Source organism: Lagopus leucura, unplaced genomic scaffold, assembly GCF_019238085.1.
Source record: "Lagopus leucura isolate 7727_CA_CO unplaced genomic scaffold, USGS_WTPT01 Super-Scaffold_100019, whole genome shotgun sequence".
NCBI classification, from domain to species: Eukaryota; Metazoa; Chordata; class Aves; order Galliformes; family Phasianidae; genus Lagopus; species Lagopus leucura.
The window spans coordinates 1994129-2021885 of NW_024962273.1; the positions used below are offsets into that span (position 1 = coordinate 1994129).

A 27757-nucleotide genomic window follows, 5' to 3' on the forward strand; every position below is an offset into this window, starting at 1 on the left:
AAGGATCATCGTTTTCGTGGAAATAAACCCTGATTACAAATTCTGGGACCAGATAATTGAAATATAAATCAAGACTAAGCAGTGACATGCAGGCTGATGGAGCAGCTTGTCCGCATCCATCAGCATATCCTGCTGCAGTGCCTTCACCTGAGCCAGTCTGTATCACAATCAACTGTGTATTACTTATAATTTTATAGCATTGCTGCATTTAGATACGAAGGCAGGGTAACTGTCACCAGCAGGATGGTGCTGCCATAACTGACAGTAGGGATGCACGTGCTGTATGCAGCCCCAACTATTTGCACCAGACCTGCAGTCAGATCCAGCTTTCACATCAGAACTCAAGCTCGCTTCATAAAATTCCCAAGTTTCACCAAAAGCTTTGGATTTGTTATTACTTATGGCAACCACTAAGAGCTGCTGAATAATTTATTTAATATTTCGTGGTGGTTCTGAAGTCAGCTCCACGTCTGCAGTTCAGAACAGATTTCCTTTTATGTCCTCCAGCAGCTCCCGTGAAGCCTTACTCATTCTCCCAAGTATGCATGTGTACACGCGTCCCCAGCAATGAGCGCCGGCTATCGGGAGAAAGAAATTATTCTGCATTCAAACAATGTATAAATTAATAACTATAAGAATTGCTGATGCTAAGATCGGGGAGGCTGTACTGAGAGACACTTCTTTGCATTTCTATGTTTGTCTTAAAGACACTGCAGGCATGTTTCAAATACGAAGATGAGCACACTGTGCTGCATGTGGCTCTGGGCAGCCTGGTCTGGTGGCTGGCGACCCTGCACACAGCAGGGGGTTGAAACTGGATGAGCACTGTGGTAATTACAACCCAGGCCGCCCTATGATTCTATGATTGTGATTAGATACACAATTCTATGATTACGTGAGCCAAATTTTATCCTATTTCTTGATCTTATACAATAACAGCGTGAATGTTTTTATAAGGGTTCTGCTGGCCGTGATGTCAGGAAGATTCTACCTTACCTGTCAGGACAGCTTCCGTGTCAACATATGGAGAATGTCTGACACAAAAAAGAACCATGTTTTTAAGTGTGGTTTCAATGAATGAGGCTGACTTGTCAGCAGCCAGAGACAGCCCCACAGCGTGTGGCACCCAGAAGCTGTCAGCTGCACGTGGAACTACATGCAGGCATTCAGCTCTTAAAAAGCACTGCAACTGCAAGACCACTGAAATGATGCACCTTTTCCTCATTTTTCAGAAGGACCAGACATTTGCAAATAGTTTGAAAGGCAAGAAAAATATTGACAGCAGCTCCACATCATTTTACAAACTGAAAAGAATCTCTCTCTTAGAAAGGAACCCCAACCAGCAATCCCAGCCCTCAGCAGACACACACACACAAACAGAGAAAAGGGACACGATTATTGCCAACGTGAAAAGAAACTTACATTCCCAGACATTTTGTCTAGTTCACTCATGGCCTCATGTATAGCAGCTTCTAAATGGTTATTTAGCTTTCCACTTCTAGGAAGAAAAGATTAATGGCATCAGTAATTCTTAGTAGCAGAAAAACACTTAAAATTAATAATAAAGACATTAACTCATCAGACACAGTCTGGCATCCGCAGAGCCTCCCAGGTTGGTGCAGCACAAACAGCACATTCGGATCTATAAATAACATGATGCTGGCTAAAGGCTTGTGTTAGAATTACAGAGGAAAAATAGAAGACAGCACTTCGGCGACATGTACTGTTAGTTACAGCATCCACAAGACAAATGGCATCGTGGAGAACAAGAGCACTTGGCAGTAACCCAGCATTCCGTGCAATCTGGTGTTGGGTCTTTCCTATAGAACATCAGCATCCCTCAGACCACAGAAATTGTAAGATGAACTGAAACGGACTCATACAAAGCCACACATATCCAGGTGGGTTTCTGACTCCCTGCAGCTGGACTGCAAAAACAAGTGTAGGTTTGGCAGTGTGGACAAGTGATGGCAACTTTGGATGCGATAAATGACAGCACAATATTGTTTGGTAACTTCCTGGACAGGTAATGCAACAATTAACAATTCCATCTATAATACAGCCTCATTAATATCTGATAGCAATGCTGAGTTTAATGTCATTTAGCAGCAGCTTTCAGATCTCAGATTCCTTATGTAACAGGAAGTTATTTAATCACCGCTAAGCTCTGTCAGCAACCCTACATATGTTTTTTCCACATTTTTTCCCTTACTGTTTCAGAATCTCCTTCTTTTTTTTTTTTTTGTCAGATAACTAAAAACCAAACAGTGTTTGGAAACCCAAACCAAAATACTTTTTCATAATATTTCCCCAAAATTGAGTTAATAGAAGTCAATTCCAAACAGCACTGATGAGCTCCGTTCTACAAAATGTCCCCAGTGAATGGCATTAGGTAAGGACAGATGTGCCTGCACAAACAACCTGCACTGCTCAGAGCTTCCAATGAAAGCTAGAAGGAACTGCAACACTTCATTCTACAGGTATGCACACTGCTACAGCTTTTGCAGCAGCAAAAATCCTGCGCTGACACTGTAAGTTTGAATTTGTGCTTCAACACATTAGCATTGGAGGTGATTCAGCAAGAAACCGCTGGGATATTCAGTGTCCAGCAGCATTTCAGTAGTAACCAGTTCTAACACGATGCTGGCGAACACTGAAATGGCACAGAACACTTCCACTCTTTCCCTATTAAAAGGATCAGGGTGTAGTTTTTTACTGGGGATGTGGCTTTTTCTTTTTTTTCCCCCATAAACACAATAGGAAGTATGGCAAAGCAAAAAATGACTGATGTGACTTCATCTAGGCTGATGTTCACTGTCACTAGCACTAGCAATTAAAATAACCAAAGCAATATTACATAGGAGGTTGATTTCTTCATGTGTTGCCTTTGGGTAGAAGCTTGGCTAGACGACTGCTTGAGGTCTTTTCCACCCCCACTAGATGCTCATGTAATTACTGCCAGTAGTGCCAACAGCCTTTTTAAAGTATTTGATATACAAACGATGACATGCAGTCTTAAGACGCTGCTGCTACGTATTTTTAATAGCAACACTTCACTATGAAGATAATGAACTGCCCTCAAGCGAGCCAATGTTTCAGAAAGGCCCTTCACTGAGATATCATTTACAGCAGGCAACACCCTGACAACCAGAAAACCTGACATCAGTTGAACATATGCAACAGGTTGCCTGTGATCAGAAACAACCTGCAAGCACCACAGCGTTTGAGGCGGAGAGCTTAAAGTCTTAATAGAATCATTAAGGATGGAAATGACCTCTAGGATCCCCAAGCCCAGCCCAGCGCCCTCTGCCCACAGCCCTCAGTGCCACCTCCCCACAGCTCTGGGACAGCCCCAGGGTCAATGAGCCCCCATTCCCTGGGCAACTGTGCCACTGCCTGACTGCTCTGTCATAGAAGAAAGCGTTCCTACTAGGTAGGATTTTTTTCCTAATGGTAGGGACACAAAGCACGAAACATCATTTTGAGGATCTGGATGTTGACCTTGCTCTGCTAAAGACACTGAACTGATGTGCTGCTAGTCCATATTTTCTTGGACTTCTTTGCCTGTCTTCTTTATTATAGAAGTGTCCAACTTGATGTTCCAAAATTGTGATCTCATGTAGAATAAGAGGCACAGGCACCACAGCAGACCATAAAGAGGTCGAAAGCTGTTTCAGATACATTCAGCGCAGAGCACAGGTCAAAGAGAAGGAGCTACCCTCTGGTCCACAAAGAGCGAGCAAAACATTTGAAACATAAAATATATAGAAGTAGAAATATGGAGAAAAACCTGTATGGGCTGTGAAGTAACCCTATGAAAAGGAGCACCTGAGGCCCCAAGCTGCTGGGGTACCTGACAGCTGCTGTTTCCTAAAGTGCAAGCAATGATGCAGAACCAGTAATGCCACAAAAAGGCGACTGGGCTCACTGCAATTCTGGTCAACCCTTGCAATCTGCTAAGTAAACAACTGCAAACCAGAAGACGGGAGCTCTTCTTAAATTGCATTGCTTCTTCCAGCTCCAGCTCCTCTTTCCACGTGCTGCTGCTGCCACCTTCCTCAAGTTGTGTATTTTGCTTCAGGGAGCAGCAATAGCTGGGGGTGCCAGCAGCCCTCTGGCTGCTCAGTGCTCGCCCTCAGACTGCACTCGGATGTTCAGAGGATGGCGTTGAAAGAAACCCAACGTTGTCTCGCTGGCATTAAAAATATTTCTCCTAAGCACCGCATGACATATAAATAGAGGAAAAGCTTACACCTTAAAAGGAGCTGAGGGCAAATAATTATTTAATTTCTGAAAGTCTGTGTTTATTGTTCTGAAGGCAGCACTGCAAACTGACTGAATTCTCACAGAGCGATGCGTTTTCACCACAACAGCAAATAAACACCACCATCCCAGAATAACCCCCATCTCTACCCTTGTCCTTTGACAGCCATCAAGATTTTGTTCTCTGAAAGCCAATTTCATTTTCCTCTTTCTGTGTACGCTTATGCTTCACCTCTTCATGTTTCCCAGTCTTTCTATCCTTGCACGTTTGTGAACGAAGGCCAAAAGGTGAGAGGAAACCAAGCAGGTCAGAGGTGTGTGACTGCATGGGAGCTGCTGCCCGGCTAACTGCAGCCAGCCCTGAGCCACTGCCAGAAGCTCCTCTGCAACGTGAAACAACAGAACTCATCCGAATACAGGTGGGCTCTGCCTGCTGCAGCAGCCAACAGAGGGAGAGGGAAGAGATAAGAAGGGCAGATCTTGTGAAAAATTGGATTTGGTCAGAGCAGTTTGGATGTAATAACTTTTTTTTTTTTTTTTTTTTTTTGCTGTAAATTAGAATCCCACACATGAAAGCTCAAACAAGCAGGCTGACATTTTACAAAGGCTACAGTAAATATCAGAAGATGCAATAAAAATGCAGATATCAAAGATCTCGGATGATTATCACAACCAGCACAAGGAATTCAGAAAATTAACTTTTCATTTTGGCAGATCTGCAAGGGTCCCCAAAAGGAGTCCCTGGAAGCAAAAGAATGTGATTATTCATCCCATTGGTAAACAAATGAGCACACACTTACTTTCTGTTCCTTTTCCTGGCTCGGTTGTAAGCTTCTAGACCTTCTGTTAGTGTCTTCAACTTCTCTGGCTCCACCTGAGTGAAGGTATGAACACCAAACCACATTACCCAGACCTGCAATTATCAAACACTGCTTTTACTTTACTGCTAGACATGCATTACTGCGGAGCCTAAAGTTCACCGCATCCGTAAGACACAACGTCCCAGCAAAGAAGAAATCAATGTACAACTATGTGTGCACCCCCTCAGACGCGCATGTATGCATCAGAATTTCTCTCCGTGTCCACACTGCCAATACAAGTGTAAGAACAAAAACACAGCACGTAAGAAAACAAAACTAAGAGGGAAAAGTAATACTTCAGAACACAGTTTGTCTTTACAGCATTAATACAAACATTGCTGTTGAAGCCTCACGTTGTGTACTCACTCCACAGCCACACCTGGTATCCCTGGAGCTCCTCGGATGTGTTACAACAGCACTGTGCCTAATGCACATGGTACAGTTCCAACAGACACCACGACATGAAGGTTTGACATGCCCTCACATTTCAGGTCCCAGCCCAGCAGCGCTGCTGGCACACCCATGCTCCAGCTAAAGGGTTCTGGCCTTGAGGAGGCTGGTGTGCGATGAGAGCTGGTTGTGCATGCTGAGTGAATGACTTCCAACCAGTGCCCGACTAATTCAACCAGCTTGGGGAAGATCTTTCCAATTTTTTGGCCTTAAGCACATGCTTTTAGTGCTCTGCTGAGTCAGTAACAAAGCTGGCTGTGCTGCACAGGGCTGCTGAGCTGGTGTCGAAGGCACTGTAACTGCAAACTTCATTTCTCCCCGGATCAACCAGAATTGTTATCTTCTGAGCAATAAACCACAGCATCTGACCAGTGGTACCAGGCAGTGCTGCTGCAAACAATGCAGACGTGAAAGAAAACCAAAGGCATCGTCTGCAGGACCTTATCATCAAAACATTAATTCCACTCAACTCTTGGTATTGCTTAAATTTGATTCGCAGCCATTTCTGCTTTTAAGAACAACAAAACAGAAGATGTTTAAAACACACCACTTAAAAGAAAATGAGCTGATAAATTCCTTCTTTGGCACACCATTATATTTTGCTGACTTATTTGCATAACATCACAAGAACCTTACGGAGCATTCGTTTCATTAAAAAGTACACCCTGTCTTTTGACACAAAGCAAACTAACTCTGCAAATACCAATTTATTAAGCATGTCTATATACAACCCTGAACGTTAATTTGAACACGACTTGAAACTCAACCTTTCAATTTCTAAATAACTTATCTATTCACAATGGCACTTATTTTAGATGTGACAATCTGATGTTAATGAGTGAGCAAGTTGTCAAAACGCCTGGAAATAATGGCAAATCAAATATGCGTTTAGAGCAATGCTCATGTTTGGAACTCACATATCTGATAACAAAGAGCAGCCACAGCAACCTTAAAGACCAGCAGTTCCTGGTGAGGGTGGCACATAAGGAGGCAAGGCTTCTGCTCTCATGAGACAGGGCTCACCAAGCACAGACTGTGGCACTTCTCCCTTACAGCTATGGTTACTGTTAAAGTGAGGCTGAGTCCTAACGTGGCTCTGTAAAAGCACAAATGCATGCACAGCCTGCTGCAAAGCTGCTGAGTTTTTATGGATAAACAGGAGAGCAGAAAGCACACGTGATGAGAGCAGGCTGGGTGCAGCTGTGATCTGCTGTGGGCTCAGCACTGCCACGCAGCTGGCAGAGGCAGCGCTCCTATCTGAGCTCAGGTTCAGTCCTTCATCTCACAGCACATTTGCAAGAAAAAGCGCTATGGAAAAACACATTTTTCAAACTGAGCAGAATTAAATGGTGGTAATGGGATCATCCTGATGCTTTACACCTGGAACTGCACCATGAGGCAACGCTGTCATGGTTACTCAAGCTGTATGGCATTCTCAGCCATAAAATTTAGATATCTATATGGGTATGTAGAGACAGAGGGACAAACTTTGCAGAGTGCTGGACATGTCTGCCATTAGGTACATGAGAAAGTTCAAATGTAGACATTTGCATGAAGAATTAGCACTGTGTTTGATTAAAAAAGGACTCGTGTTACATTACAAAGAAAAGAATATCTTCCTCATTGGAATTTCATGACAGCATGACAGTAAAACAGAAACAAATCCACCGCCACCCACCAGCACTTTTCTGTAGCAGCAGCACATGGCTAATGGAACACAGTATTATCAGCAACTGTAACAGATACGTTGGGATTAATCACATCACATGCCTTCATTTACAATAACCCATTACAACAGTAAATAATACATACAGATTGGATTTCCAGGACACAGATAAATCACACCTATCTCTAGCACTAGAAAAGCTCAGCTTCCTTGGGGAAATATCTCTACGGGCTGATAAAAGCCCAGTGTTGTATGCCAGTCTATAAGGAATGTTCAGAAGCCGAGTTGTCATGAAGCACCAAAACTTGCTTTCTCCTATTGTGAACTCTTTAGCATCAGGTACTAATTAGCTGTAAAATCTGAGAGAAATTAAGCTGTGCTTTCAAAGAGAGGAGGCTGACTATCAGCGTAGTTCCTGGGCACAAAATAGTGGATAATTATTGCAACTATAAACCCCTCTGTTGAAATGCTGCTTTTAGGCCATTTGACATACATCCATTGCAGCAAAAAGCAAAAATCCCCAGAAGGAAAGCAGCAGCACCTTCCCAGACAGCTTTGCTCAGGAACACAGAGCAGAACTAATGGGAGGCCCCGTGGGGGTCACACCTGTGACATGCATTAATGCACCACTCCAGCTGCTCTGCACACAGAAGTACCATTACATTTACTGCCCACGTTTTTGTAAATGGAAATAAAAATCAAATTAAAGTATGATTTCAAGAACAGAGAACGTAACAACTTACAGTGATACCCTGCAACACAGCTATAGCAATGGTACAGTAGAATAGAATATCCCAGGTTGGAAGGGACCATCGAGTCCAACTCCTGCTTCCACGCAGGGCAGGAAGGGAAGTTAACATTTGATTACACAAATATTTAAAAGGCTATTTAACACAGCTCCTCTGAAAATACAGTTTCCAGAACTGCTGCTAACAGCAATTCCCACCATGAATGACAACATTTCAGGATTTTCTGGAGTGCAGACTTTTGGAGGACTATTTTTTTTCAGGGCAGGTTGCCCAAACACCCAAAGGACGGGGCTGAACACATTGCTACGGGAGCGTGTGGACACTTGCATAGATAGCCACTGTGCATGAGAGTTCAGCTGGAAACACAACTATTGCACAGCACATGCACGTTTTCATACTTTTCTCTTTCATAGCTCCCTGTATCCCACACTTCAACTGACATCCTGACCTCTGAGTGGTCATTCACTCTGCACTTCTTGTTGGAGAGAAGGAGACATAGACACGTTTAGTTATTAGTAAATGAGAGGCCTTCTGATGTGAGAGGTGATCCATGGGCCTTCCTGGAGAAAAACTGAGTCAGTCCCTCTGCTGCATCCCCACGTGTTTGATGGCAAAGTACATTTCCGTGGCGTGGAAGGGATCCATACATTGCTTTCCTGTTGTTTGTGCTTCTGTACACAATTACATCTATACCACTAAATGTTGTGTTACACAGTATGGTCACATAATGCACATAAGAGGCAAAATTAAAGGAAATGTGCACAAAGAGCAATCATACATTCTGGTAACCACAAATTGAGAGAAAAGTTAAAAATGGCTAAGGAATGCAAATGAAAAAAAATGAAGAACAGTTCTTTATAAAGGTTATCAAAAATAAGCTTTTAAAATGTACCAAAACAATCTTATAAATACGGATATGTGAAGCTAACAGAAATGCATACTTTGAGCACACATGCAATGCAAGGATCATAGAATCACAGAATGGCCTGGGTTGCAAAGGAGCACAGTGCTCCCCCAGTTCCAACCCCCTGCTGTGTGCAGGTCACCAACCAGCAGCCCAGGCTGCCCAGAGCCACATCCAGCCTGGCCTTGAATGCCTGCAGGGATGGGGCATCCACAGCCTCCTTGGGCAACCTGTGCCAGTGCCTCACCACCCTGTGTGTGAAAAACTTCCTCCTCATATCCAACCTAGACCTTCCCTGTCTCAGTTTAAAGCCATTCCCCCTTGTCCTATCACTGTCCACCCTCACAAACAGCCGTTCCCCTTCCTGTTTATGTGCTCCCTTCAAATACTGGAAGGCCGTATTCATCATTTCTATGGGACAGCATCACTGCTCACCTCCTCCTTCTTCCAGTTTCAGTCTTTCGCACTTTGTGACCTATCTCATTTGCTAATACTCTTAATAAGAGCGATCTTCAACTTGGTGATCCAACCTTTATAAGGAACGAGCTGTTCAGCACACCAGTCCTGTTAGTAAGCATGCTGAGTGCTCTGAAGTGAATATTTTTGTTTCATGTACTCAAACGGGAGCTCTGAAACCGCTCTGCCTAAGGAGAACAAGGAAGAAGCCAAGTTCTGTTGAACTAAGCTTGAAGCCATCCTGGCCAGGCAATGCTCCAATTACTTATACTACCAATTCCTCTAGAATTGGGATTGTTGGAGGAAATTATGTTTGTGCATCAGCCTCAGATAACTCTATGGGCAGTGCAGGGAGAACAGCTATGGTTACAACAGACAGCAGATGGGGCTCAGAAGTTCCTGAGCTGCACTCTGGTGGGATGCAGAGGCTGATGGTGGAGAGCTCCTCACCCTGTCCTTGTAGTCTCTGCTGGACAGCTGCTGCTGGACACTTCTAGGGTAAGGGAGTACTTTGGTCCAACCTACTGTGGCCTTTCTTACGTTTTTATGACTGCTGTCATGCAATCCAACAGGCATGAGTATATGAAAATACTAAATTTTCAAGTGGTTTGCATTCTTTGTGCCCGAGGTAAAATGTTTTGTAAGGTCTTTCTTTTCTACTTACTAATTTCTTAAATTTGCTTTTTTTTTTTTTTTTTTCAAATTGGCACTTAGAAAACATTTACATAAGGAAGATATGAAACAGATTGGGAAAGCCACAAAAACATGATTTTATACACCCAGCATAGACTAGAATTTGAAATATTCTCATACCTTCTCTGACAAGCACACAATTGGTTTTCAAAACTCTGGATTTTACGACAAAAGAGCAAATTAAAAAGCTTTCCCTGCTGTAAGATATTGCAGACCTCCTTTCAGGACGAAGGTACCCATGCATTTCATCACAGAGCTTATGTATCACTCAGCACAGCTTTTCTTATTACAGACTCCTCACTCCCATTAGATCACACTTTTCCTTTTTGCAGTTCCAACCACTTTTAGATGTCACACTCCTTACGCATTCAATCTGTTCTTTTGGACACAGCTATAGTTCAGCTATAGACACACGTGTTAGGCTAACAATTTTTTCTTGAAGATCTCTTTTGTGTAGCAAGCCTTTGGTGCATAAACCAGTTAGGGAAGCATCATCAAGCCAAAATATGGCCAGAAATTTTGCAATAGATAACTAGGTACAAACTCAGTTCTGCAAGATATAGCACAAAGAAAAAAATTATACTATTAAAATAAGACAAAGAAAAAAATAAAGAACTGAGATAGAGGTTGGATACACATCTGTATAAGCATTAGGACACACGGGCATGTAAACAGACAGATAGATAGATATGTGCATATATATATAAATATACCTTCCCCTCCTCAGCGTTTTGTTGACATGAATTGTGAACGTCTTCTTCTCTTACTAGCTTTCCAGGCCATGAAGTCAGTCCTTTGATTTGGCCCCAGACCAAGTCGCCAACATTAAACGTCCTCGGCCTGTAATGTATCAGCTCATTGGAAGAAGGGGAATCTGGATTCCTTAGGTCATCTTCACTACTGATGCTTTTAGCATCTGAAGGGCTAGGCACACACCCATTAATGCTTTTGGCATTAAAATCTCCATTGTAATGGATGTAGTCTTTAACTAACGAACTTTCCAAACTATTTGAGGAGCTCGGAGATTGCTCTTCCAGAATCAGGTCTTGTTTAGAAGTGTTCAGCAACTCCCCGTATCCTCTGTTCTGCTGAGGCCTATTTCCATTTATGTGTGCACATCGTTCCACAGTGTTCTCCAGTCTTTCCTTAAAACTCATCATAGTTCTTTTGTAATTGTTATACCTGAAATTCTCCTCCAACATTTTATCACTTTGACAGTTTCGCTGTGATAACAGTATCTGATGCTGCTCGCCTTGCAATAATGGCAGTGTGGAGATGTTGTTGGGCCTTTCGTGACAAGGACTACTATGGATATGGGTGGAGTGGTCTAGAAACTCCTCACATTTCCACCTATTTATCTCACTGACAGGACTTTGCTCCCCTTCCCACTGTTTTTTGGGCGTGTTACAACTTGTTGGTTTGTAATATTCATACCCATCCCCTTCAGTTGAATTTTTACCATGCTCTGAATTCTTCAGTACTCGCGTTCCTCTAGTGTTCCTTATCCTACCTTCGTGATCAGAAACAGCAATGTTTCTTCCATGGATTACTGCACTGACAGCACTAGAGAGATTTAGCGGGTCACCAATTGAGGCTGTGAAGGCACTCATGGCACTCAAAGCTGGAATGGGACTCATTTGTGTGGTACTGCTAACAGCAGTGGTGATCACTACTTGCATTCCCTTGCTTGCAGCATCTACGACTGCTTTGTAGATCGCATCCACTGATGTATCACCCTGAGCAGCGACATTGAGGTTATCCTTTGCCTGTTGACCAAGAGCTGGTTCAGTTCTTTGCTGCAAATCACAAGATGTTTCTTGGAAAGGAGGAAGCATAGCGTTGGAGCTCTCAGGAACCGGTGCCATTCCCATCTGAGTGATCATTCTTTTGTTTAGGGCAGCAGCATCTTCCTGCATTCTCACCTGAAAAAAGTAGAGAGAAAGATGGAAATTGCTACTGTGCTTAAAATTCCACTTCAACAGAAAACTGTCTCATTTTAATTAGAAAAAAATGGAAATGACACAACCTACCACTGAGCCTATGTTCTCAACTCCTTTTTCAGAGTCTTTTTAGAGGCTCCCCCCTTTTCTCTCCCAAATCTTCAACAATACCACAAAGTACTTCAATATTTCTGTTCTCAACTGTTCTGTTTTGCTCCTCTTCAGACCCCCGAATTTTCTTTGGCCCTCCCTACCAGCGGTTCCCTCTGGGCTCCCTCTACATCCCTCCTTCTGTTTCTGGAATGTAGGCCATCACTGTTCTTTTTTGACTGACTAGCATTTCTGTTCTCTGCCTTTCAGTCATGTGCTTCTCTCATGGGATGCCTTTCCTTCAGACCCGTGTAAACCATTCCTGCACCCCTCAGTATTGCATCTGTAATGTCAGGCACGGCCACAGCAAACTGCGACCTTCAGATGGAAGTAACTGTGTGTTTTATATTTCTAGTCACACATGTAGGCAGTGAGGACGCTGCCACTAATACTGCTGCAACCAAAAAAAATGCTTCAAACAAGGGCAAAATATTTCCAAAAGCTCCCTTAAGTACTTACCACTACTATTTATATAACTGAAGCAACAAAAATACTGAGATGAAGCTATGAGAATTCATTCACAAACCAAGGGAGGTAACAGGCGGTTAGAGGACTGATTTTGCAGTAGCAGTGAATTGTCTACACTGAGAGAATGACACGTCTTCTTTTTCCTTCTTAAGGGAAAAAACCACTTTTTGGCAGCATGCACGCATCCATCTTCACATCTCAAGTTCTGCAGCCATACTGAGTACTAACAAACACAGACTGTAACTCTGCTTTTATTAACTATTTCAGTTGCTATGCTTCTGTTAGTTTGTTAGTTGAACAGTTCGCGTTGGATGATGAACAACTGTTCAGTAGGACAGCAGGGAGGTATTGCTGCTTTTGCTCAATTTGCCACTGTATGTTCCTGCTCATCCCTGGTTTTGTCAGTCTATAAAGTCTACATCCAAGCCAGCTCTTCCATTCAGTCTTAGTGGGAATGTATGAGAGGGCTGGTACGTAGTCACCTATAATCATTTAAGTTTCTAATTACTGCAGAGTGCTATCAACATTTCCTTCTCACCCCTGAATTGCAGAGTGGTCTAAAAGGGAATTTATGATCCTTTTTTTTCAGAATGGAAAACAGTTTTGCTGAAAATGCACAGTAATTGTCAGAACATGCACAGCCTATTATTTTTCCAATACATTGAGCAGAACCATTCCCAAAGGAACTATAGCCAGTTGCTAAGACAGAAAATACCAAGTTTCAGTACAAATGTTACCAACTTGCAAAACTCAAAAACTAGTGAAAGAGGCGAGCAGCTGCATTGGTCACGCTGTCTTAAACATTCAGCAAAACAAAACAAAACAAAAAAGGGGAAAAAAAAAATCCAACTACAGAGGATACGATTTTACCTACTGAGACTTGCACATAAGTTCGAATATGGATTTCATTTTGCTTTCTACCTGGAAATTTTGGAACAGACATGCCATGGGGTTGGGGTTGTTAGCTGGGCCAGGAATTGGGGGCTGGCCTTGAAAGCCCTGCATGTTCTGATACCCCTGGAGAAGGTGCTGTTGCTGCTGATTTGAAGGAAACATCTGATTGTTGTTTAATAGTGACTGGAGATGACTCAGTTGATGGTTATTCAAAGTAGTGTTTATAGATGACATGTCACCTGTAATTCAAACACAGGGAAACGTAAGTCAGTACACTTTTCAACAAGCAGGAGGAATTTCCTCAGCTCAAATTTCGACTGAGCGCTAAGCAAATGCCTGTGTAAAACCACACTTTTCCCCTTCAATCTTCTATGGAACGGTCCTCAAGGCATGCGTCTCCTACTCCTTATTCCTTTATTTCTTCAGTTTTGCTTCTTTTGCATGTCACATCTATCTGGACTCTAACAGTTTCTGACACGACTATCTTTGCTTTTGGAACGGTACAGAGCCAAGTATGGCACAATGAGCTTCTATGATACTCGGTGTCTTGGGATCTTACTCCTAGTTTCCAAAGAGTGACTGCTTCAAACAGTACTGAGGTGGTGAGGGGGGGAGAGGAGGAGGAGAGAGAGAGAAAAAAAGAGAAAATAATTTAAAAACCCCAACAAAACTATTTGTTGCATTAGCTACGACAAAATAACGCGATCTAGTTGCAAGTGAGCAAAGGCTTTTTGGATCACAGACACGTCACACCATACCCTAGGCAATTTTTTTAAACATTCTAGAGAAATCACTGCACTGACATTTTGTGCAATATGAAAATCTCACTGTACGTAACAATTCTGGTTTTACTGGAGTATACATGGCTGGGAAGTAACAAAGCTTTGGAATGTATCAATTTACAAGCTTTTTTCATGTAAATTTAATGTTTTCCTTAAGATTTGCATTTGCATCATCTCTGGTTCGCTGTATCTGACATGACATAGGTCAAGGAGGGTTTGACTTCCTGGTAGCCATTTAGCAAGTAGGCATGAGGGTTCCACACTTATCAGCTCTGCCAGTATTTTTTCCTCCTCCTGCTGCAGTCCAAACAGCAGAGGAGTACTGCCCACACTACGTATTCTAGGAAAAAATCATCAAAAGTCATGGGTGAAAACCTCATATTTGAGGACTTTAGCACTTGGTTTGGGCTGTCGGTTCTTGTCAGTGAAACACCCTGGCCACCTAAGCTCCAAGATAAAGTTAAAAAAAAACCCACCAGAGAAATGAGGAAACATAAACGCACAACAAAGGGCTCAGAAGGGCAGCCTTCCTCTTTGAACTTGCAAAGCTTCGAGTGCTCGATGTATCTGCTTTACAGGCAGTGTGCTTTCTGATGGCTTTGGCACTTCTGATTCATTTGGAAAGCGGTGCTTGGCCGTTTCTCACCTACTGCACAGCTACTCGTACTAACCCTGTGATGCCACACGCCCTTGAAATGAAGCACTGCATCCCAGAGATGCACCTATGCTTGAAGACTTGAAAAATGAACCAAGTCCACTTGATTAGAGAACTGTAAGGTGTATGCAGTCGGTGTAGGTGGCATCAGAATTAAGAATAGAATATAAAATAATTTCCAAAACCAGTATTAAATCTTATTGAATAGAATTAGAATATAGTTCAAATGCCGTACAGGAGCAATTATAAACAAGCTGTAACATACAAAAGCCTTACAAAAAAGTATGATAAAGTGTCATCTTTAGAAACTAGAATCAGAAATTCCCCCACCCCACCCCTCCTTACTTTTCCTTTTATATCTGTGAAGAAATTGAACTTACCAAGCAGACCTGTCCCCAGTAGAGGGTTAAGTAGCTGTGGCACCACAGAGTTACTGTTGAGTTTAGCTGGACCAGATGTATTCCCAGCATTATTAGATATGTTCAGCAATGTTTCTGCCATTGACACCACTGCTGTCCCACCACCCAGGGTAGAGACAGACAGTGCTGCCACTGCTGATGATGTAGTGGTTGTGGTAGTGGTTGCTTGGGAGGAGGTGGCTATGGAAACCTCTGGATGATTAGCAGTGTTGCCCGATGCAGAGTTCAGGACACCTCCCACCAGCTGGGGATTCAAGGCCATTAATGCTGAGGCCCCAGAGACAGCTGGGAGGAGCAGGGGGTTAGAAGTAGTGTCAGTGCCTGAAAAGCTTGGTAAAGGGTTCCCCAAGGGGTTGCTTAAAAGGGTCTCAACCCTGTTGCTTTCTGACTGATTGCTTGGCAAATGGTCAGGTGGGGCTGTCATCTGTGTTACTGAGGGCAAAGGGTTATTTTGCTGTTGCAACAAATCTGAGATGGTCAGATTGAAAGATGGTAGGGGAAGCATGGCAGCTGCTTGGGCTTGGTTCTGGAGGAGGGTTGCTAGAAGCTGAAAATGAACAGGCTGTAATACCTGCCCATCCACGTCACTGGAGAGAAAAGCTAAAGCAGCATTTACATTCGGGTTGAGAAAACCTAAAGGGTTGAGGTTGACCTCAGACTTGCCTTCTCCTGCTGAAGGCTGCAGTATATTTAATAGATTCTGGCTTAGGAGATGTTGCTGATTCACTGGCAAAGAGATAGGTAGAGAACTGAGGAGGTTTTGATTCAAAGAAGGTGGAAGATTGTTGTTTGAAGAGCTGTTCTGCGGGAAATGAAGCGAGTGTTCGTGGCCAGCGAAAGGGAAATCACCCCCAATGGGCAGCTGGCTCTGAAGTGGGTTTCCAGCTGCAGTAGTGACTATAACACCATCTTGAAGAACAGATGTTGTCTTGGTGATGGCAGGTTGGCTGGTGCCAGCTATGGCTATTGATGATGATGGTCCCGAACCCCCTGCAATGCAAAAGAACAAGAATATTAAGAGTATGCTGCCTGCTGGGAGACAGTCATCCAAGTCATAAAGTAACTGGGCCAATCCAAAACAGCAACGTTGGATACAGGAAAAAAAAAAAACGTTTTGAGCATCAAAACTTAAAATACAAAGGAATCTGCATCAGCTACTTCATTAGTACTGGCTGTGCACATCTCATCAGCAATTCTTTAACACGCCTGTACTTCTCTCACATGTCTCTGAATGAGGATTTAAGGGGATCTCAGTCATACAAGTGTTGGCCAGTGTAAAACTAAAAGCAATCATAGCTCCATTTACATCATGATGGACCAATACTAAATTAACTGCCAGGATGAAATATCAAGGTGAGACATGAATGAAAAGTAAATGACCCAAGTGCAACTGTGAAACTTATGCTCTTCTGAGAGAATTAAAGCAAGTGAAATTACTTTGAACCACACTCTTCTTTATTCACATTGCAATGCATTGGAGAGCAAACAGTAAGAACATGTATGGAAAGTACATTAGAAAAATGTAAAACTAAAGAAGGATTAAATTGGGGCTTTGATGCAATAAAACTATTTTCCATTCTCAATTGCCCTGAAAACACAGCTGATACAAAACCACCTTGATTATCTGAAAGTGTCAGTTATCATTTTTCTAAACAAATACTAGCTGGAAAGGGACATGCAGCCATGCCTTCAATTGGCATGAGCAGAATCCAATCTTCATGTCACTCCTAGCTCAAAATACCATTTTTTTCAAGTACTGTAACGTACTGACTACTCAAAAAGGTGCAAAACTAACACAGCTCATGAGGCATTGCACTGATTGCATGAGAAGAAAGTCCATATGCTCTCTTGCAGGTATCACTATGACACTTCTATAAAGAAATCAGATAATAAATTAACAAAAGACGAAGTAAGTGCAGACTAATTAAAAAAGCACAAGGTATCCTATTCTGCTGTGAGGAGAAACATGTTAACAAGGCAATGAAACCAGCTTTGTGACAAGCACATTTCTCTGGGCAGCTGCTTGGAACTCGGAAAGGAGAAGCACCTGAGGATAACAAAACAAACCATGCACTGAAAACATACATCCCACTGCAGTCCCACTTATGGCTTTGCATTTGGAATTGCAGATGATGCAGGAATGGAGGTACTGCATTGAGCCAAGATTTGGTAAAGGCCAGATCTTTGCAATTGCACTTGCATTTATTTCTAACGCAGCCATACACTCTGGTTACTCCAATTCAATGAGGAAATCCCAAAGAATCCAAACTGCCTGTTTCCTTTTGCACTCATCTCCAAAGCACTGTACAATGCATTTTTGGAGAAGTTATATAAACATCTTTAAGATCTCTGTGGCTAAAAGCAAATTCCTCTTGTTTCATTGGTGAAAAGACTTTTACAAGACTCCCAAACACTGCGGGCAGGTTTGTGGCAGACCAGTACACCCCAGGGACGATGGCAGTGCACATTAACTGACAGATGCTGCTCTTCAGGGAGGATGAGGCACTGGGACAAAACCTTCTTGCTTACAAAACAAAGGATGGGTTTGTTTGCTTGTTTGTTTGCTTTTGTGGGTTTTTTTTGTTTATTTTCCAATCGGGTACTTTCTCCAGCTGTGATCTACCTTACAAAGGACCGACACCACACAAATATCTTCACACGGCCTTCTCCATAAGAACTCATGTCATGCAGCACAGGCTACCTCCAGTTCAGCCTCAGGGACAGGAACAGTCAGATATACTTGGCTTCCTAATGCACGGTACTGTTCCAGGCTGCATTTGTGTATGGAACCCTTTACCTGGCAGCAGGAACAGAGACACACACCCAAGGTTTTTGCTCAGCAGATGAGGAAGGCTTCCCTCACCACTAACAACCACACCACGTGCTAAGCAGCACATGGAGAGATTTTTTAATTCAGGCATGCCGAAACTCTTCTACACACAGTGTATACTCATGAGTATCAAACCTAATTTTGGTACTTTCAAATGGACCTAATCCTTATTCCGAATTATTTTTCATTTATGATCTTATTTTTCATACCACAGAGGTAAACGATCACACAATCACCTGCAAGAAAGCAAAGCCCAGACTCAGAAAACTGTTGCTTTAGGATTCTGTCTGTGCACTGGTCTGCTTTCTATCCCACATAAAGCTTCTGGAGACCTAATCTGAGAGGTGCAGAGCAACGCTTGTCCTCTCTCCAGATTAATTAGGCAATTGATTGCTACTGAAAAAAAGTCTTGATGGATTCTGAGCAGAAGAGAGGGATGTGCATGAACTGCAGCCAGGACTTGAGAAGCTGGAGAGCCACAGAGGGGATGAGCAGAAGAAAAGAGGAGAGCATCACTGCCTGCTGCAGTTGCTGTGAAGCTGCCCCGGGCACACAGACACCCCAACAGGCAGGAAGGCTTCTGGTTGGTACTGAGGAGTTCTGCACTGGGCAGCTGCTAAAGCAATGTTTGGAACACCTGGGGCAGGTCTATCCACACACATGGACTGAAGCACCAGAACAGTTTCTGGATCTCTTCCAAAACACCACCTCCTCCGAGCCAACGTTTCAATGAAGGATACGTGCACAGCCATCCTCGCTGAAGCCCAGTGTGGCTGGAAAGCTCCTCAATGCTTGGCCCCAAACCAAAAGACAACATCTGAGTTATTTTTTTCCCTTCCAAAAGACGGATAGCTTCCGTAACTGCGATTCACAGCACTGCAGCAAGAAGGAGCACCTTCCTTGGAAGGACCGAGGTGAGGGGTAGTCCAGACCTGTCCCTCCCCTGTCACACACCAGACTCTCAAGGCCCAGGACGAACATGAGTTTGGCTGACAAAGAGAAAAAAGTGATGGCCCACACCGCAAGTGAAGGTGTGAACAGGTCAGCAAAGCAGCAAGGAAAAAAGCCACGTACCTCATCAAAGTGCCTGTGGAAAGGACTGCCAGCACGACAGAAGCAGAGTCCTAATAAGTCTGCCCTTTCGACTGGGCAGTAGCAACTGCAATATAGAACTGACTCAGCTGTCCTTTGAGGTCTGACTCTCATCCACAGTGATACGCAGGCTATACAGATGCAGTATTTGCTGGGAGTTTCAAAGAGGGAAGGCTGACAGTGAAGACCAAACATAGATGTCAGCTAAAAAAAGCCCCTTTGCATACGAGCTGCCTCGCTCAGCAATGCTGCTGGGAAACCGAGGCTGTAATAATCCTGACTGCTTCCATTCACAGAGAGAACAGAACCCAGAGCTCCAACATGAAATGCTGCCTTCGTGCCATACCCAAATTCCAGTGACAGTTAAGATGTTCTGATGAGAAATGTGAGAGTCCAGAGCTGAAGGGAAGTGACAGGTTTCCTAAGAACATGGTATTCTGAATCCTGGATACCCAGGGCATCGTAAATGTTAGCCCAGAAACAGGAGTCCTTGCTATAAGCTCTTAAGAGTAAATATAGAGTGAAACAAAGAATGAAGACTTGCACTAAAAGTTGTAAAAGCCCAGGACGACTGCAGGCTTTCAACTCTTGCAGACACAGATGTCTGCAGAACTTCTGCCTGTGGTTGAGAGGAAGGGACTGTCTTTGTAATGCACCGAGAACAAATATCCAGAGAGCAAGAGCTAGAATAGATATATATCCATTCTTCTAGAAGTTCAAATAAATGCTTTGGGAATAAATTAATTTGAAATTGAATAAGGCACACATTTTTAAAATCATTCCTTTGTGGCTACACTAGTTTGTTCACGTACATTTCTGTTTTGTTTTCTTTTGAAAGCAAGTTGATTTTCCTATGTGGATTTCATCTTTGCTCCTTAGTTTTTTTTTTCCCAACTCTTGTTTGAGAGGTATTCTCAAGCAGATGCAGCACGTAATGAAATCAATTAGCACTGAGAAGACTCGCTCCCTGCCCAGTTAAAAACATTAGAAGATATTTATCATTTACTTGTTCCGCCATGAAAACACTGGCACACATCTGTGCATGTGCTGCTGTAGGGATGGAACAATGCAGTCAGAGGTCTGCAGTCTTGTCGTGAATCCTGCTTTTTAAACAGAGCTAAGATCCACGATGTGAATAATACTAAGCATGGCAAGTTTCAGAGGAGGCCTTAGGGCCACCCAGCCACGTGCCAGGCCTCCAGAAGTTACATCAGTAGGCAGTGAGGACTACTGTCAGCCTAGAGACACAGCACACAGCTGGCATACGTGGCAGTATCTTTAAATAGGCAGTTTTAGGAGGTTTACCTTTCACAGAACGATCATCGCTAATGGAAGCAATGTGATCTCACATCCCTTTACAACTGGGGACGTCTGCCTGCTTTAACTCCATATTCCATCACTTACCTATGCACTCAGAACCAACAGCTATACATTCCTGTAATTATATTCTCTGCATTTCTTTAGAATGGAAAACATTTAAGATACTTATCTGCTATCGCATCCATCCTGGTGCTTTCAATTCCAAAGAAGCCACAGTTCAGCAGTTAACCACAAACCACCGATGGCTGGGTTCCTTATCAAGATCCTCTGCTCCCTTGAGACAACAGAAACAACGAACCCAGGGCCGATAAATGGAGTGCTCCTCCCAGGCCAGCAGGATCAGGCAGAGCCCAGCCTCCTCTCGTGTACAAGGACAAGACTGTGCTCTTCTGCTCTTCTGTTCATTTAAGGATGAAAATCACTCAGGACTACAGCATGAGGTCTCTGCATCCTCTGAACACAGACTAAACCAAGACCATTAAAATTTTGTACAAGGGCAGAACGCCCAAAGCAGTTTTTAGGACAACATAAATGCTTGAAATTAGGTACCTTAAGTGCCTGAATCAATTTCAATCTTGGTTCTTTTTACTGCCCTTGTGTGTTCTGACTTCTCCTCCTCTACAGTTTATCATCAGTGCTGCTTTTAAAATAACAGAATCACAGAACCACTCAGGTTTGAAAAGACCTTAAAGATCATCGAGGCCAACCATGTCCTAAATATCCTACCCTAACCAACAACCTTCTGCTAAATCAGGACCCTGAGCACCACATCCAAATGGTTTTTAAACACATCCACAGATGGTGACTCAACCACCTCCCTGGGGAGCCCATTCCAGTGCTTCACAATCCTTCCTGTAAAGAAATTTTTCCTGATATCCAACCTGAACCTCCTCTGGTGCAACTTAAAGCCATTTCCTCTCATCCTGTCACCTGTCACCAGTGAGAAGACATCAACCTGACTTGGGGAAAACTATTCCTATGTGCAAAGAGGAAGATGAGGGAGGTAGTGGTAATGTGAAGGTGCTCATCTTAGGCATAGGAAGAGGGTAAGTGATCCCTCTGAAAGCCTGGAGAAGCCAGCACTTCTGGTGTTCAAAACAAAACCAGCCCAACACAACCCGTACACACACAGACATAATACTGAATTTCCTTCTTCCATTACTGCTGAATTGGAGGTTTACTCAATTGCAGCTCCCTTTACTAAACAAATGAGTTAATTAAACAGAGCTTGAACTGAGTTTTTCCTAAGTTTTTCCCATTTGCTCGTAGCTGCTGCTGATAAACATCCAAAAATCTGAAAGGCAATGTCTATTCCACTTCCACACTCTTTCTCCACTGTGAATCTCCTGGTAGAGTGTATGTTCATGTCAGTGCTGTACAAATCCCTTGTTAACAGTTTACCTAACACCAACACAATGCCTATTAAGCCAGCAACTCTTTTAGGTTCAGAGAATGAGAGTGGTTTTGAGTGTAAGACCTCTCTCCAGAGTCAAAAAAGCAAATAAATTTCAATGGGAGGGTAGGAAGCAGACTTGATGTACCGTTCATTTTCACTCGTGGAAACCTTATTCCTCATATAACAGATTTTCTTTACGGTTCTTATTTGAAGAGGAAAATAATCACTTCCCCCCCCCCCCCCCCAAGATAACAACGCGAGAACATAGGGCAGAATGTTGAAAAGCCATGCCAGATTTCAAACAACAGCAATTCCTTGTAATGACACTTTCCTGCCTCACCCCTGCCCCCAAGGAAAGTCTCTCTACATGCTTATATAAACACCGAAACCCAAAATCAATAGAACAATTCAATTGGCTTTATAATTAGAAGAGTAGCTGTCTGGCATCCTGTCTAGGGGTTATTTCAGCTTAAAAAGAAACTTTTCTCAGACATAACAAGTCCCATAAAGGACGCCAGCCAGCCACTCTTCTAAATCTGAAGTTGAAAAGTTCTGTTTTTATATTTCAGCGATCCATAAAAGTAAGGGGGGCAAATCCAGAGGCTCTCATATTGGGTTACTTTAGAATGTAACACCTTAAAGATATACAAAATGGCATTTTCTATGTGTGTGCCCTGTAGTGTTTTACAACAACTGGTGTTTTTCACGTAGATTATGGACAAATCCTGTGGTTGGACTGATGCAATTCATTACTCAGGAGGTTCAGCTTTGCAGCACAGGCAAAAAAGCAAGTGGGCACATTACAAATGGTACAGAAGTGGGATGTGTCCTGAAGATCATAACTCACGTCAATGAAGAAGAAATAAATGAACGCTGGTTTGATGTGAAGGCAATTTTTCTTTGAATGGTGATCTGATGACCAACAAGATAATTTCTGATTTGGCCAAGATGATCTCTGATGGCTTCTCTCTGAACAGCTCCAGCCAACTGTCAGCATGGCAGAAAAGAGTCCTTCACAAGTCCTGGTTCTATCAGGATGAAATCCCAACGGATGAGGGTAGATGAGAAACTACTGTAACAGTTAACACAGACAAATATTCTGGGCCATCAGCATGAAAGCAGTGCACTTCTCTGAGATTTCCTATGCTCAGAAGGGAGGGCAGTAAGAGGGGAGATGTGAGCTGAACAGATACAAAGCTCTGACATAACTACCATTACTGTTGAGAAAGAACCCGGATTGTGAAATTTCACTTAGGTCAAGCTGAACTCTGTAAGCTCGTTTCAGTGTTTAGTAGCCTCAAAAAAACGAAGCCATTTATTTCTTCCATGCTGAATTTACCAGCACTCTGCCAGTGGATGTTGTCATTGAACACCTGTCAACAAAGTGAAAACCAGAGAGCCACAGAATCATCCAGCCTGGAAGAGCACATCAACATCATCGAGTCCAACCACCAACCTGACCCAAACTCAGCTCTCCACCTTTTCAGGTGCTACTGAGGTATGAATACCCACAGCAAGTGATACAATTCCTTGGCTATGCCCATATTTTTTGAAAGAGCAGATGGCAGGGCATTCCCAACAGCTGGAAAACCACCCGGCTTGACTCCCTGACCTGCTGACCAGCTCTCGGCGTGGGCTCAGCCTGGCTCCATGACCTTCTGTCAGGTACAGCAGAAATGGCACCACCGGGCTCACAGCCTGAGGTCTGACCCACCACCACCACAGCTTTGTGGTTCTTTGAAATCCAGTACTTCTGGGCCTTTCATGAGAAGTGACAGCTAACCAGAATGCCACAGCCAAGCTCTGGTTTTCTCAAGCTATGCACAGACCCAGGAGCACCCCAAGTTCCATGGGCATTTCTCTTTTATGCATCCAAATACCTACCCAGCTTCTCTTTTCTTCCTTCTGTTTTGCAACATCACTGATCTGACAGTTTGCATTAAGTCTATTAAATCTTTGAGTCACTGTTTTCCAAGGCAATGTTCCATTCCCAATTATATTACACCAGACTTGACTGCATTAAAATAAATTCTGTTTGAGTGGGACAGAAGCTCCTCACTGATTGGCATCGGTCTTGTGTGCTCCTCTTCAATTAATTATATCTGTCTGTTCTCTGTACTGCAAATTTCACCGATGCAATTTTACTATTCTTCATCTAGGATATAGTCTCAGTACTTTTTTTTGCCAAGCCTGTCCTTTAATTGTCACTGGTGAACGTTTAGAAGTTTCTCATGTTTCTGATATTTCAGATTCTTTATTATCTTTATTCCCATTAGCTACAGTTCACCCCCTTCTCAGCCACATGTAGCTTTTACTCCCAAATACCTTTTCACTTGTTTTCCTGCATCCCTTTATACAAGTGGCAATCTTAGCAGGATTTGAATTGCTAAACATTCAACGCTTTGCACAGAAGTTTCCTACCCACTGAACTGCTGGACTAACAGCAAGAAAATAATAGATGAAGCAGACTCTACACTAAGATCTATGACACAGTGAAGCAGCATTTTTTACAAACAAAAAACAAACAGACAAACAGACAAATACAAAGACTGCTTCTGGGAGGCAAAGTGGCTTAACGAATAAATCCATAAAGCTGCCGAATTAGCAAATTGGATGCTACCTTCAGCTTGCATCTGAAGCCTGAGGGCTTGATTCGTAACGAGAAATTCAGTGTCAAAGGCTAACACAAGTACTAACAGCACCCATCACAGAAAGTGAGTCCAGAACCACATCTCTTGGCAAAAAAAGGAGACTTCTTCCAGAATGAACAGCTGTAAGCAGTCCATGTGGATTTGATGCTAGCTCCTCACATAAGACCACTGTTTTCAAATAAAATGTTTGCAACCTAAGTACTATAGAAACAATACAGAAGTTGTCAATAAAAACAAGTGCAGCGGGTTTCTAAGGGTTGAAAATTGGAAAAGTAAAAAATCGTTCCACTCTGTAAATAAAAACGCTCATTTTTATACCTATTCAGTTTTAATTCAATCACACTCATACTGAAACCTGGAAACTCCGGGTATTACCTCTGCAAGAAGCTGACAAAAGGCAGAATAATAAAATTTGGTCCATGTGATTAAAGCCTAACTAAAAGCTTGGGCAATAATCAGCGATTTAATTGTGGTGATTCTCGGTATTTTCTCTCAGGAACCATTAACTGATTAGTAGCTATTCCCAATACTGGCACAGAAACAGAAAACAGACTCAGCAATTAAAATATGTAAAAACAAGGGGAAAAAAAAGCCACAAACTCAAAATGAATGTATGAATTTCCTGAAGACATCGTACACAGCTCAACTCAGCTTGCACACACAGCTCCTTCTGCATGCTTGACACTGTTCAACTCCATACACCACAATTATCAGCTTCATACAGAATAATTCATAATATACCTCTTGCCATTTTAGTCACATTCTGTGTAACTGAATGCAGCCTGGAAATAAACTTTTATTTTTAAAGGTTACCATTAACGCAAGATTCTCAACGTTTCATGCTCATTTCGAGGCAGGAATGCTTCCATTCCTCTGCAAATACAGCAAAATGCCCTTATCTGGATTTTCACTGGCTATGGATTGGATTCAGACCTAACGTCTGAGCCACACACTTCTGCGATGACTCAGGCAGGAGGCTGGATGAAGGACTGTGCAGTTTTCAGGGCGCTGCCACAGGGAATAATGCACCAGCTTCTGAAATTCCATCTTTAGAAAGTAAAAGGCTCTCCAGGTTTCTAGCCATCACAGTTATCAATAACAATACATAAACAGTTGCAGGTTGCACGTATTTCCCCAGCACCAAAAGTAAGGAAACAAAAGCAGTCAGCAGTGAGGAGCAGAAGTGCAGTCTTTGCCTAAGCAAGGTTGCCATTTACCGTATGGATAAGAAAAAAAGCATCAGTTTAAGCCCTTATAACTAGAAATCTAACAGTTATCCCTACAGTATTAGAAATACCATCCTTTTCTGATTGAAGTTTGGTTGTTTGAAAGGTTTCAGGTAAATCTGAAGTTCACACGTGGAGTTATCTATTTATTACTGATCATCATCCCTGCAGGTGCTCAAAGAAACGTGTAGACGTGGTACTAAGGAACGTGGGTTAGCAGGCAATATTGGTGGTAGGCAGACGGTTGGACTAGATGGTCCTAGAGGTCTTCTCCAGCCTTAGTGATCCCACAATTCTATATATTATGGATGAGAACTGTATTAGCTGCTTAAGTTGATGCCCCTTTCTCCATGGGGGTTTGTCCCCAGCTCTCTCAAGGCAGCGTGCAGCTCAGTGCACTTATACAGATTTGTTCTGTTGCTGTTGTCCCACAGAAGTTTGAGAGCAGACATTACTATTGTTTTATCCCTAATACAATAGCATGAGTCTTCTTGGGAGGAATTCTGCTTGCCTGAGGACCAAGACTGGCAAGACAAAGAAAGGCTCTGATTAGCTGCTGCTGTGTGTCACCAGCCCAAAGACAGCTACCATGAGTGGTGCCTGCACTACCAACCTAGTGGGGCAAGGCTGTGGCACAGGGCTGGGGTCACAGCAATGGAGCAGGAACAAGATCCCACATAGGGATGAATTTAGATGCTTGGAAGCCTACCTTAATAGCTTTGTGCAATGTTTTATTGGTAACTTCTATACAGTGCAAAACTTCTCTTGATCAGTTCCTGTCTGGATTAACTTCAGGAACCCTGAATTATTTCAATCCTTTCCCAGAAGACAAATTACCACTGCTCAGTTTCCTGATGGTAACTGCTGGCACACAGGCTCTTATCTCACATAACGGCGTCTTCAGTTCTCTGTAAGGCAACGCAGTCCAATGTTGCAACAACTTCATAGCTTTCTTCAGCAGCATGGACAATGACAACGCATACTGCTGATTCCCACTGACCATCAAAGAGGTGGAAACCCAAAGAGTTCTTGGAAAAGGGAGTTTCTGGTATGCTGAGTAGGACACAGAACAAAGCTCCTAGGGCAAAATGAGACCTCTGTTCTGTTGGCAAGAGTACAAGGACTCGGAACAGAAAACATACAAGGAAATATTCTTTGTCAGCGTGACAAGGCAAAACAGCCATGCAAGGATTAATGGCTACTTGCTTGCAACACAAACCACTGATACAGCTATGGAAAAAAAAGGCCTTATTTCCCCAGGAATGGAGAGGAACCCTCCAAAGTCATTAGAAACTGTAATTAGCATGGCTTTTAAAAGTAATGTTTACCTATTTAATTCCATTCTGCACTTTAAAGAATAAGCGGCTCTCTTAGAGGAAGACCAAGAACACACATCAGGTTTTCTTGGGTTAACAAGCTTGTATGCTTACCTCACTTTCATTTGACCTGATGTATTTAGCTGTGATTACATCAAACCCACGCTCTGACAGTTAACCACGCTGAAATACTGAAGTATCAAATAGTTTGTCTTTCCTGCCTAAGAAATTAACGTAGAACCATCCTTCAAAAATTCATGCTTTGTTCAGTCAATAGTAGTTAAACAAAATCAACATTTCTGAGCTGTCTCCCTTTCACCAATAAGGAGGATGAAGTTAGTAACAGTGGCAGACTTGCTTCCTCTCAAAGTCTTCACTGATGAATAAATCAGGAAATCTCGCTAGGCTCTTCCAACTGCACATACAATTTATTCAACCATTTAATTACCGGCAGAGCAAAATTACCATGACAAAGGCAAACACGGACCTGGCAGCCTCCTTTCTGCCTCCAAAAATGGTTATTTTGAAAACTCTTACATTTCTAGTATCTGCTGCCATCTCTGACAACGCTCAACTA

The 27757-nt window shown here is 42.9% G+C and overlaps 1 protein-coding gene across 11 annotated transcripts in view; it reads right to left on the reverse strand.

The window, feature by feature from the left end:
- The window catches only part of MBD5 (methyl-CpG binding domain protein 5), a 130447-nt gene that overhangs the window by 3952 nt on the left and 98738 nt on the right, over positions 1 to 27757 (reverse strand). For 7 of the 11 annotated variants that reach the window (XM_042878022.1, XM_042878020.1, XM_042878026.1 and 4 more), the window contains 5 exons: positions 15311 to 16339; positions 13521 to 13732; positions 10755 to 11963; positions 5064 to 5176; positions 1423 to 1498 (listed from right to left, as the gene is read on the reverse strand). In XM_042878022.1, the coding sequence (XP_042733956.1) occupies positions 1423 to 1498; positions 5064 to 5176; positions 10755 to 11963; positions 13521 to 13732; positions 15311 to 16339 (2639 nt within the window). The remainder of the gene's footprint in view (positions 1 to 1422; positions 1499 to 5063; positions 5177 to 10754; positions 11964 to 13520; positions 13733 to 15310; positions 16340 to 27757) is intronic. The other 4 variants (XM_042878031.1, XM_042878030.1, XM_042878027.1 and 1 more) reach the window with 4 other exon arrangements.